At 48.0% G+C, this 12839-nt stretch overlaps 1 protein-coding gene across 1 annotated transcript in view; it reads left to right on the top strand.

The window, feature by feature from the left end:
- Positions 1-9017, top strand: part of GFRA3 (GDNF family receptor alpha 3) — a 37784-nt gene extending 28767 nt beyond the window's left edge. The window contains exons 5-8 of the mRNA XM_075541617.1: positions 4141-4244; positions 4416-4550; positions 5088-5173; positions 5399-9017. Of these exons, the coding sequence (XP_075397732.1) occupies positions 4141-4244; positions 4416-4550; positions 5088-5173; positions 5399-5488 (415 nt within the window). The 3' untranslated portion in view covers positions 5489-9017. The remainder of the gene's footprint in view (positions 1-4140; positions 4245-4415; positions 4551-5087; positions 5174-5398) is intronic.
- The last annotated feature ends 3822 nt before the right edge of the window (positions 9018-12839 follow it).

Below are 12839 nucleotides of genomic sequence, written 5' to 3'. Positions count from 1 at the left end.
GTCATATCTTGCCCTATCCGGAGTCTCCCTTCCCCCCTTCTCTGCTGTCCCTCTCCCAGGGAAGAGGTCACATGTGGATCCTTGTAATCAGTTCCCCCTTTCCAACCCACTCACCCTCCACTCTCCCAGCATCGTCCCTCACACCCTTGGTCCTGAAGGTATCATCCACTCTGGATTCCCTGTACCTCCAACCCTCATATGCACCAGTGTACAACCTCTGTCCTATCCAGCCCTGCAAGGTAGAATTCAGATCATGGTAGTTGGGGGGAGGAAGCATCCAGGATCCGGGGGAAAGCTGTGTTCTTCATCGATACTACCTCACACCCTAATTAACCCATCTCCTCTCCTAAACCCCTCTATGAGGGGATCTCCATTGGTCGACACTTGGGCCTTGGGTCTCCACAATGCACTTCCCCCTTCATTTAATATGATATATATATACATATATACATACATATATACATATACACATATATACACATGCATACACACACTTATATCTTTTTTTTTTTTGCATGATGCCTTATACCTGGTCCCTTGGGCACCTCGTGATCGCACTGGCCGGTGTGCTTCTTCCATGTGGGCTTATTCACCAGGGTTTCTTTTGGGACTGCATTTGTATCTTGCTTACACACACACACACACACACACACCACCACCACCACCACCACCACCACCACCACCACCACCACCACCACCACCACCACCACTACCCCCCACCCTCCCTCACCCCATCCCCGTGTTATCTATTTTATGAGCATATTTCCCGGGAGGCAGTTTGGAGTACTGGTAAAGACTCACATCAGAGGTGACTTTAAATACTGGGTGTATGGGACCTGGGGCACATCGTTTAGAGCCCATCATTTAACATCCTAAACGGATACCAATGCAGACCTTATGGCGCTCGGCGAGAGTCAACTGAGACTCTGTAAAGCTGCTCCGACCAAAGAGACTTTGTAAAGTGCTTTCCTTCCTGGGGCAGAGGCAGTGCTCAGTCCACAGTAATCCTGGCTATGGCTCGGGTGTTGACTCCTAGAAACCCCATAAGACATGGATCATCACTTACTGTTCTCAAAGTGCACACAAGCACTACTATTTACAGAAGGAGCCCTGGTGATGCAGCAGTTAAATCTCTCAGCGTCTAACCAAAAGGGTGGTCCAGGCACGATGTGAGAGGACTGTGTGGCGTCTGCCTTAATGAAGATTTACAGCTTCGGGAACCCCTTTGGCAGTTTTACCCGGTGCCACGTGGTCTCTAGAAGTAGGATTCGAGGGGACACGTGGCTTCAACTTTACAAAAGCAGGCTGCCACATCTATATCATGCAGGGTGGCTTGGAGATTCAAACTAACAACCTTTACCTTAGTGGCCAAGTGCTTTCACCATTGTGGGCCCCTGGGCACCTTCAGTAAATAGCAGTGCTTCTTTTGTCATGTATTGTATGTTAAGAGCTTCATTTTTAAATGCCCACATTCTTTTTTTTTTTTTTTTTTTTTTAATGGATTTTCTTTTTTTTTTTTTTCATTTTTTTTTTAAATTATTTTTTATTTTTTAACAAATTATTGGGGCTGATACAATTCTTTTCACAGTTCATACATATACATACATCAATTGTATAAAGCACATCTGTACAGTCTTTGCCCTAATCATTTTTTTCTCCTCTTTTCTTCATTTACATTTTATTAGGGACTCCAACAACTCTTACCACAATCCATACATATACATACATCAGTTGTATAAAGCACACCCATACATTCCCTGTCCCAATCATTCTCAAGGCATTTGCTCTTCACTTAAGCCCCTTGCATCAGGTCCTCTCTTTTTTTCCCCCCCTCCCTCCCTTTTCCCCCCTCCCTCATATGCCCTTGGTAATTTATACCTCGTTATTTTGTCATATCTTGCCCTATTCGGGGTCTCCCTTCCCCCCTTCTCTGCTGTCCCTCTCCCAGGGAAGAGGTCACATGTGGCTCCTTGTAATCAGTTCCCCCTTTCCAACCCACTCACCCTCCACTCTCCCAGCATCGTCCCTCACGCCCTTGGTCCTGGAGGTATCATCCACCCTGGATTCCCTGTATCTCCAACCCTCATATGTACCAGTGCACAGCCTCTGTCCTATCCAGCCCTGCAAGGTAGAATTCGGATCATGGTAGTTGGGGGGAGGAAGCATCCAGGATCTGGGGGAAAGCTGTGTTCTTCATCGATACTACCTCACACCCTAATTAACCCATCTCCTCTCCTAAACCCCTCTATGAGGGGATCTCCATTGGTCGACACTTGGGCCTTGGGTCTCCACAATGCACTTCCCCCTTCATTTAATATGATATATATATACATATATACATACATATATACATATACACATATATACACATGCATACACACACTTATATCTTTTTTTTTTTTTGCATGATGCCTTATACCTGGTCCCTTGGGCACCTCGTGATCGCACTGGCCGGTGTGCTTCTTCCATGTGGGCTTATTCACCAGGGTTTCTTTTGGGACTGCATTTGTATCTTGCTTACACACACACACACACACACACACCACCACCACCACCACCACCACCACCACCACCACCACCACCACCACCACTACCCCCCACCCTCCCTCACCCCATCCCCGTGTTATCTATTTTATGAGCATATTTCCCGGGAGGCAGTTTGGAGTACTGGTAAAGACTCACATCAGAGGTGACTTTAAATACTGGGTGTATGGGACCTGGGGCACATCGTTTAGAGCCCATCATTTAACATCCTAAACGGATACCAATGCAGACCTTATGGCGCTCGGCGAGAGTCAACTGAGACTCTGTAAAGCTGCTCCGACCAAAGAGACTTTGTAAAGTGCTTTCCTTCCTGGGGCAGAGGCAGTGCTCAGTCCACAGTAATCCTGGCTATGGCTCGGGTGTTGACTCCTAGAAACCCCATAAGACATGGATCATCACTTACTGTTCTCAAAGTGCACACAAGCACTACTATTTACAGAAGGAGCCCTGGTGATGCAGCAGTTAAATCTCTCAGCGTCTAACCAAAAGGGTGGTCCAGGCACGATGTGAGAGGACTGTGTGGCGTCTGCCTTAATGAAGATTTACAGCTTCGGGAACCCCTTTGGCAGTTTTACCCGGTGCCACGTGGTCTCTAGAAGTAGGATTCGAGGGGACACGTGGCTTCAACTTTACAAAAGCAGGCTGCCACATCTATATCATGCAGGGTGGCTTGGAGATTCAAACTAACAACCTTTACCTTAGTGGCCAAGTGCTTTCACCATTGTGGGCCCCTGGGCACCTTCAGTAAATAGCAGTGCTTCTTTTGTCATGTATTGTATGTTAAGAGCTTCATTTTTAAATGCCCACATTCTATTCCATTGCAAGCAAAATCGTCACTTATAAGTCATTCCTCTGTTGTTGGGTTTTTAGGGTCTTTAAGGCCCTTGTGAATTAGTGGATTATAGATTCTTTGGGCTGCAACCATTAAGATCAGCAGTTCGAGAGGACCAGCCACCCTCCGGGAGAAAGATGAGGCTGTCTACTCCTGAGAGGGCAAGGGAAAGCCAGGTCAGAATTTCAAATTTGCTCAGAATGTGGGTCAAACACCTTAAAAGTCCTCATAACGTATGAGCTAGCAGTGGTGTTTGTAGCAACACAGCCAAAGTGATAATTACAGATGTGCATAACAATTGATGAACAAGACTGATATTTCCTGCTGCATGGTTTACAGCATTCAAGAATCAAAAGCCAAAACTGTACACACCCATCAAGTCGATTCTGAAACTCTATCGGACAAGGCAAAACTGCCCCTGTGGGTTTCTGAGACTGTAACTCTTTAAGAGAATACAAAGTCTCAAGAAATAGCTGGTGGTTTTGAACTTGTCCTTGCACTAAGCAGCCCAACGTGTAACCACTATACCACCAGGGTTCCCTCATAAGGGATAGCGGAGCCCAAATTCAGGAAGATATGTGTGGGAGCTGGCAGGATAGGACATTTATTCTGGCAGGGCTGGCTTCCCCAAGGAGGAGGCCTGGGCCAGCCAGGTTTTGAAGGCAGAGGAGGATGTACATGGGCAGGCCATCCTGAAGGGCAGCGAAGGTGAAGGCTGTAGACCAGACGTTCAATGGTGACTCTTGACATTCTCTTTCTTCCAGGTCACGTTTGGCCGATTTTCAGACTCACTGCCATCCTTTGCATGCCATGAAGTCCTGTCCAACAGAGCAGTCCAGATGTCTGCGAGCATACACAGGGCTCATTGGTGAGACTGGGGGACACGCGGAGGAAACCCACATCTTGGCCAACCCTAGGGTGTGAGAATTCTCTGGAGGCTGAACCTGGGAGGAAGGAGTACTGAGGCGGGTGAGAGAGGATAGGGATGGAAGCTGTGGTTTGGACAGGTCCCTAAAAAGCCACCCTCTTCACCCTACAGGCACTGCCATGACGCCCAACTTTGTCAGCAGTATCAACACCAGTGTCGCCTTAAGCTGCACCTGCCGAGGCAGTGGCAACCTGCAGGAGGAGTGTGAGCGGCAGGAAAGGTCTTTCTCCCGCAATCCCTGCCTCAGTGAGTGTGGGCCACCTCTTCCGTGGCTGGATCCCCAGACCAAAGGGGCTGGGGAGGATGTCAACCTCTTGCAGACAAATCCGCTCCTTCCTCAGTATAGACTTTTATGGTCCCCGATCTGGACCTTTCGTTTCACATTTTTTTAAAAGTCATTTTTTTGGGGGCTCTTACAACTCTTATCACAATCCATTCATCCATCCCCTGTGTACATTTGTTGCCATCATCATTTTCAACACATTTGCTTTCAACTCAAGCTCTTGGTATCAGCTCATTTTTCCCTCTCCCTCCTCATGTATCCCCCCTCATGAACCCTTGATAATTTTTTAAAGTGACCTTTTCCATACCTTCAGGCTGCCTGTTCAACTCATGTGGGGCCCAGGATACTGTCCAACCCAAGGGACGAGCAAAAAGAACGAGACAATTCTGCTTGCTTGTCCCCATCCTCAACTGCCACTCCGAGGGCCCCTTTCCTTCCTTGAGACTCAGAAATCTCCAGTGACCGTCTCCCTCCCATCTCTTCCCTTCTCCTCTCCTCAGGTGAGGCCATTGCAGCAAAGATGCAGTTTCACAGACAACTTTTCCAGCAGCAGTCAGACTCTAGCTTTTCTGTGCTGGAGCACCAGGTAGGGCCCTCTCTATTCCACCCCTCACACCTTGGCCAGACCAGCAGGAGAAAGCCCAGACCAGGCAGACGCGGGGATGGAGGGTGGTGAGAGCCTTGTCTCTAATACGATAAACCACTGATGGATAGCTCAGGGGATGGGGCAGGTCTTGATTGAGACTGAGCGGGGTAAAGTGTGTAGAGATGGAGGGTCCGCTCGGCTAACTACATTCCGTTTCTTCCACAGAATGAAAACCCTGCTCAGAGACCACAGCCCCGGATGTTCTCTCTAGTCTCCTGCACACTTACCTTGACTCTGCTCCTGAGATTGTGGTAGCCGGACTTCCTGGGGGCCCTCTTCCCTCCAGCAGCCCCAGCCTGATCTATAGCCTACGAGGGGTGTGGAAAAGACAGCCCCAGGAAAGCAATGCAGTGCCCTGTGTGGCAACCCTGATCCCACCCTGGAGGGCCAGTTGACTCTCGATGAAGCCATGGAAAAGCTAGGGGTTATGGACCCCGCGATCCTGGTTGGCTGGGTTCTCACACCTTCATCCTGTCTCCACCTGCAACTCAAGCTGCCCCTCGTCATGATGTGGTGACACTGTCACTTAGCCACATCCAGTAGTTGTGACCAGCTCTGTCAAAGTCTGTCTTGGTCGCTTCCTCCTGTCCGCTCGGGTCCCCTAGAGGGAAACATCTTGCCATGTAACCAATCAGCCACTTTCTCATGCACCGCAGGCAGACAGAACTGGGTGTTCTCAGGCAGCCCAGGAAGACATTTGCTATAATGAGGAGGGCTGGAGCAAAGCTCCAGGGCCTCCCTCCTCATCTCCTCCTCGTGGGAAGAAGGAGTGGGAACCTTCTGCCTGCACTACCTACCCAGGAACCCACCAGAGCATTCGAGCAACAGGGAGCAGGCCTTCTGAGCCCTGCTTTATTCCTGCTACTTCCCCCAAAGTTCCCAAGGCTCTTGGATCTTGATTAAACATTTTGGTTTTTCCCCCTCCCATTCTCTTGCCTTGGAATTAATAAAGAACTAGGAGTGCTGCCGACAAAAGGGTAGATGATCAGGGGACATAGCAACCCAGCCACCAACTGTTGGGTGACTTTGGGTAAATCTCCACCTCTGTGTGTACTTGACATGGAAATGGCAGGAAAGTGGTTTCCATGAGACCTGAGATCTGCTCCAGCTCTAATCCTTTCTGGGACAGCATGCAATGCCTGCCACAGCAGCTGAGAGGAGGCCCGTCAGGCACGCACAGCATTTGTTAAGTACCTATGTGTGTGTGTGTTCCCAGGAGCCCTGGCGGCCTAGTGGGTTATGAATAGCATTGCTAATGGCAGTGCCAGCAGTTTGAAACCATCAGCTACTTCAAGAGGAAAACGATGGGGCTTTCTACTCCTGTTAACAGTAACGTCTCAGAAACTCACAGAGGCAGTTCTGCCCTGCCCTGTTGGGTCACAGTGAGTTCGGTTTTCTTGGATGTGTGTTACTGGTCTGCTGCAGTCCGTAACAGGGACCAGAGCAAAGGACAGACTTATCCTTGATCTCAGGGAACTTGTAGACCTGTCTGTTGTGATAAGGAAACGCCTCCCCATGCAAAGCACTTGGAAGAGTCTGTGTCTAGCTCAGGACATTTGTCCAGTAAGTAGGCATCTGTTGAGCTCCATCTTTGTAAGGTGCAGTGCTGTGCATAGGGGATTCCAAAAGTAAGATCCAGACTCTGTTTTCAAATCTTTCATACAGAAACATAGGTCAGGGAAATAGACAACCTAGTTAATAGATACAGTGCAACATGGTTAAAGTGTTAAGCCCCATTCCTTGAGCATCTACTGTGTGCCAAGTACTTTAATGCATTTATTCATTTAATCCTCCGATAACACTTGACTTTGCCAGCCACTAGCCATAGGCCTTTGGGAGCAAGATGGAGCTCTCTATTCCCACCCAGAGGTAGAGTCTCAGAAACGCACAGGGGCGGTTCTACCCTGTCCCATAGGGTGGCTGTGAAAAGGAATCGACTCTATGGCAGAGTCTGGTTTGGGTTTGATAGCTATTTGACTTTGGCTTAACTTCTCTGGTCGGGGCCAAAATTGACATCTGTAACGTGAAACGGCATAGAACTGTCATCATCATGTAAAAGCATTGTGCTAGACACAAGAAACGGCATAGAACTGCCATCATCATGTAAAAGCATTGTGCTAGACACACAGTAGAAATTCAGAAGGGTTCAGCATTGCAGTTTTTGGTAGAGAATTTATCTAATACAGATAATTCTAAAGAAGAAACCAAAGATTTTTGAAATTCCTGCACAATGCTACTCCATCTTCCAAACCATTCCCCTGGCACCTATGCACATAAAAATCTGTGACTTTACGCCAGAGGAGCCCTGGTGGTGCAGTGGTTAAGCGTTCAGCTGCTAAACCCAAAGGTCAGTGGCTTGAACCCAGCAACCTCTGTAGGAGAAAGATGCAGCAGTCTGCTTCTGTACAGATGACAGCTTGGAAGCTCTCTGGGGGCAATTCCGCTCCATCCTGTAGGGTTGCTAGGAGTTAGAATCCACTCAAGGGAAACAAATTTGGTTTTTGGTTTGGGGGCACCCGGGAGAGAGGACATGTCAAAGTGAAAGGCACAGACATCCTCCAGGATCCAGGAGTGGACCGCATCCCTTTTACCAGCAGCATACGTGGACTTGGGTGACTGCACCATGGCTTATTTCACCAGCCACCGACTGAAGAATCAAGGCATCCCAGTGGCACAGTGGTTGGCAGCTCACCCACCGAAGGCGTGATTCGAACCCTGCCAGAAAGATGTCGCCATATGCTTCCAAACACCACAGCCTTGGAAACCAGAGGGGGCAGTTCAACTTAGTCCTGTAGGGCTGCTAGAAGCCAAGCATCTAAGTGACGATTTAGGAGTCTTCATTTTCTCGGAGCCCAGTTTTCGGGCAGTGAGCTGGTGACTGGGGGTGTGCAGAGGAGCTGCCTGAGTGGTGAATAGAACAGGTGAGCTTCTTCCCGTGCAATTCTTTCATCCCCTTAACCAGCCCTGCCCCCGGGAAAGGCTCAGCCACACTGCCTCCCTGCAGACTCCAGTGGGGCACTGGGTCGACCTTCCCCTGCTTCCCCTCCCAGGAAGATCTCTGGGCAGTCATTGCCTCTCCATTTGCTTTGGCTCCATTAGCCTGAGGCTGGGGGTGTGAATGGTACAGTCATTCCTTGCTAAGTGCTTGAATTAGACTAATAGGTCATCTGTGCTCTTCTCTGAAGAAGGTCCAAATTCCTGGTAAACAACCAGACCACTCTCCCAGCCCAGGGCCCAGAGCCAAGAGCCAGGGTGGGGGGTGCAGTGGCTAGAATGAGGCTTTTAATGGCATCCTGCCTGGCTGGGATGGTTAATGCCATTAGACTAGCTTCTGGGTCTGGAGGTAGGGACGGTTGCTGGCAGCAGGGGTAAGTGCAGAGTATTGAATTACAGGCCTCTCCGTGGTTGGGGAGGCGCTGACTATCTTTTAAACCGCTATCTTCAAAGTCACTCAGTAAATCATTCACTCATGCCTCACACTTTGAGTAAGCATCAATTCTGGGTCCAGCCATGAGGTTTTCTGTTTGGGGATTTTTTTTTTAATGCCATGAATATTTTTAAAAGGGACAAGATCACTTTCTGCCCACTCATGGGCTACCATTTTGGTGAAGGGGCTGCCTAGGATCAGGGGTACTGGAATCCAAGTTTGAGTAGTTGGCTTGCATTGGTTCTCCTGGTGAACTTCATTGTAACCTTGGGAAACATCTTTCACCCTCTGCACACCCCTACCTGCACAGTGGGGAATGCTAATAGGAATATCTGACACAATGGGTCATTTTTGTGTGTGTCTTGTTTCGTCTTTGTCTTGTTTTCTATAAATACAACAGTTGCAGTTTATTGGCAATGCCTAATAACACTTATATTTATTTTAATAATTTTGTTTGACAATATTGTGCCTTCCTATTCAAAATCTAGGACCCCTAGTGGGCTAGTGGGTTATACAAGGTTACCAGCCGCTGCACCAAAGAAAGAGGAGGCTTTCTCCACCCATAAACATTCAGAGACTCAGAAACCCACTGCGGCAATTCTGCTCTGTCCTTTCAGGTGTCTCTGAGTCACAGTGGACTGGGTGGCAGTGAGCAATTAAAGTGAAGTTTATAGATAAGGACTTTATGCTAGTTTTCATCTTGCATGTAAATTTAAGTTATTAGATAGTAGTAACAATATTTAAAATCAACTCAAGGGCTGTTTTGAGGACTGGAAATAATTATCTTATTTAACCTGGTGTCTGATACAGGATGAATAATGATTGCTATCATCATTTGGAGTCCCTGGGTACCAATGGTTAGCACCTTGCGACTAACCAGAAAGTTGGCAATTTGAACCCACCAAGGGCCCCTCAGTTATAATTCCTGGCTCTCTGCTTCTGAACAATCAGCCATAGAAAGCCCTGTGGACCACAGTTTAGCTCTGACACACATGGACTTGGCATGATTCAGAATAGACTTAACTACTGGTAATAATCATTACCGTTATTTCTGGATGGGGATCAAGTGGGCACATGAACTCTGCTCCCTGCCCTGGAACAAAAGTGAGGTGGATGCTGGTTCTTCTGAACTCTGGGAGCTACTCCAGGAATCTCTTGACTCAAGATCTGAACTCTAAGAAGCCACAGCTCTGGGCCTGTAACTTAGGTAATGGGGACCTCGGTTAAGTTTTGGAGTATGAGAAAATCAAGGCTCTTTTGGCTGAAAGTAACAGAAACATTGAAATGACCCACTAAAAGGGGAATGTTCCTCTAGCTCCTAGGTCCTGGGAAGGAAGCGGGTTCACGGTTATCGGGTCAGTTGATGAGCAAGGCAATGAATCACAGTTTGCTCCCTCGTTGCCTCTGCATCCTTTCTGACCAACAAGCACAGGCTCTGCACTCATTTCTCTCTTGGAGTCTCAGAAATTCCAGTCTCTTCAATGTGTCTGCTCCTCGTAGGTGGTGTACTGGGTGATGTGTTGGGCTGCGAACTACAAGGTCAGCAGGGTGAATCCACAGGAGAAAGACGAGGTTGTCTGTTCCTGTAAAGATTCACAGCCTCAGGAACCCAGAAGCGATTCTGCTCTGTCCCATAGTCTCCAAGAGTCAGAGCCAACATCATGGCTGTGGTTGTTCCTCTTCAGAGGAAGCCTGACCAAACCTGGAACCCGAGAGGTGATCTGATAAAGTTCCACCTCCAGATGTTGATCTGGTCCGGTTCCTCATTTGAGATAACTATAATGAAGGAGTGAGGAAGACAAAGTAATAGCTAATGCTTACTGAGAAGTTGTTCTCATGGGGAAAAAGACCCTAAATCCAACCATATGTTATAGAGACTTCTTTATGAACCCTCAACAGAACAAAAACATAGATCAATCCAGATGAGGAAAATCATCAGCAGGAAATGCCCAGTGAATTCATGACCATGTGGCTAATCATAGACAATAGAAAACAAAGGAAATGATCACATGGCATGATGAGTGGCAGATCAAGTCGTCACTGTAGCAGGCAGGACTACCAAAGCAGGGAGAGGACCGTGATTGGGCTGCACACACAATTACACATGAGAGAAGCCTACAGGATTGGTCCTAGGGCCCCTCGACCACTTGGCTGCTTGACTGTTGGGCTGTGACTCATGATGGTGCATCCCTGAGTCATATCTATGGTACCCCAATATCTAAATGACACACATCTCTGTAAACCATGAGAGACAAGTTTCCTGGGGCCAAAGCTGCCACAGTGCTGGTGAATTGTCAGAGAGAACTCAAACGGAGACTGAAGTCAAAATGATTCAAAATGGAGTGAAGGCTCCTCCTGCAAACCACAGCGTTCTACAAACCAAGTGCATTAGAATTTAAGCTCTAATGCAGAGCTTTGACTAATTAATATGTGTAAGTCACCATGCTAATGGCTTAATGAGCATGGTCTCATTTAATTTTCTTAAGTACCCTATTTTATTTCCTCATTGTACAAAGGGATTTAGGAAAGCCACACACCTGTGCAGGATTAGAGCTAATGTATGGTTGATCCAGGAATCAAACTTCGTTCCTTGACTGCCAGGCTCAGTCTCTGATCCACACTGCATCTGTCTGGGGTTTGTATAGGAGCCTGGATGGCAGAGTGGGTTACAAGTCGGGCTGCAAACCCAACTGCCAACTATCAGCTGTTTGAACCCACCAGCAGTACAGCCTCAGAAACCCCACAAGGGGCAGCTTCACTCTTTCCCCAGGAGTTGAATCGACTTGCAAGCAGTGAGGGAATGAATGTTTGCATGAGTCCCACATGCCCTAAATGACAATAGAGGTCAAGATGAGAGTGCGGGGTCAGAGGGAGCTCTTTCAGGCTATAGGGATACTTTCCAGGAAGAGATGAAATTTGAGCAGGGCTGAAGAATAAATAGGATTCATCAGTCAGAAATGAGGGAAGGGCACCCTTGGCCTAGGGATCAGCATGAGCAAATACAAGAGCTGGACAGAGGCTAGGGCATGACAAAAGTCATCTGTTGTGACTGAAGTTCTGCAAGACAGAGGTCTCCTGTCACCCCCCCCCCCTCATCTTAAGGGAGGGGTCCCCTCTGAGGACATAGCTGGCTGCAGAACAGCTGCTGTGAAAGCCAGCCCCTCAGAAGCAGGCAGGAGCAATAGGGAACTGGCACTCATTCCAGAATGGTATGCTTGGTATCCATGGCCCTGTCCAGCCCCATGGCCTGCTGGCCACATCCCAGGGCAAAGGTTAGTTTGGGTGGGTAAGGGGGTGAAGCAGGCCTGTGTCTGCAAATGACAAGCTGTCCCCCTAGGACCTGTCCAAATGACAAGCTGTCCCCCTAGGGTGAGAGCTGCAAACAACCCCTCCCTTGTACTGACCCCAATGAGCCCTGGAGGTGTAGTGTGTTACCTCTGGGCTGCTACCTGCAAGGCTAACAGTTTGAAAGAAACCCCCACTACAAATATAATTTATAGGACACAGTTATTAAGTTGTAAGCAGGACAAAGACAAGACAAATCATCCAATGAGGAAAACCATTGACACGAGGCCATTATGTTGCTCAAAGATTTTCAGAAAGCCAGTCCTTAAATGGGGCATGAAGCAGAAGGGAAACTGTCACAAAGGCATTATTGGTGGCAGATCAATGTATCAAGATGGATGACAGAAGCAGAAATGGGACCACGATAAGGACACGTACATTATGTTGGACAGAAAAGTTTACAAGATTGATTTGGGGCCTTCTGACCAAGACACTCAGGGTATGATTCATAACTATGCAACTCTAGCACCCCAATTTCCATCAAGGACCCTCCTAGGTAAGTCCCTCAGACTGACTGTCTCTCTCTCTCTCACACACACACACACCTACCTCCGTTGGCTAGAGGTGTAATAGTAATGCACTCTGTCTGGTTGTTGCTGTTCGGTGCCATGGAATTTGTCACTCATAGTGACCCCACGTACAACAGAACGAAGCACTGCCCAGTCCTGCACCATCCTCACCATTGTTCTCATGTTTGAACCCATTGTTTCAACCACCATGTTAGTCCATCTTATTGCAGGTCTTCCTCTTTTTTTCCACCCTTCTACTTACCAAGCATGACGTCCTTCTCCAGGGACATCTCTTTCCTGATAACATGTCCAAAATATGTGAGAC

Source organism: Tenrec ecaudatus, chromosome 2 (assembly GCF_050624435.1).
Source record: "Tenrec ecaudatus isolate mTenEca1 chromosome 2, mTenEca1.hap1, whole genome shotgun sequence".
Taxonomy (NCBI): domain Eukaryota; kingdom Metazoa; phylum Chordata; class Mammalia; order Afrosoricida; family Tenrecidae; genus Tenrec; species Tenrec ecaudatus.
The sequence above is the reverse complement of the archived record's forward strand: the minus strand, read 5'-3'. Positions and strand labels throughout refer to the sequence as shown.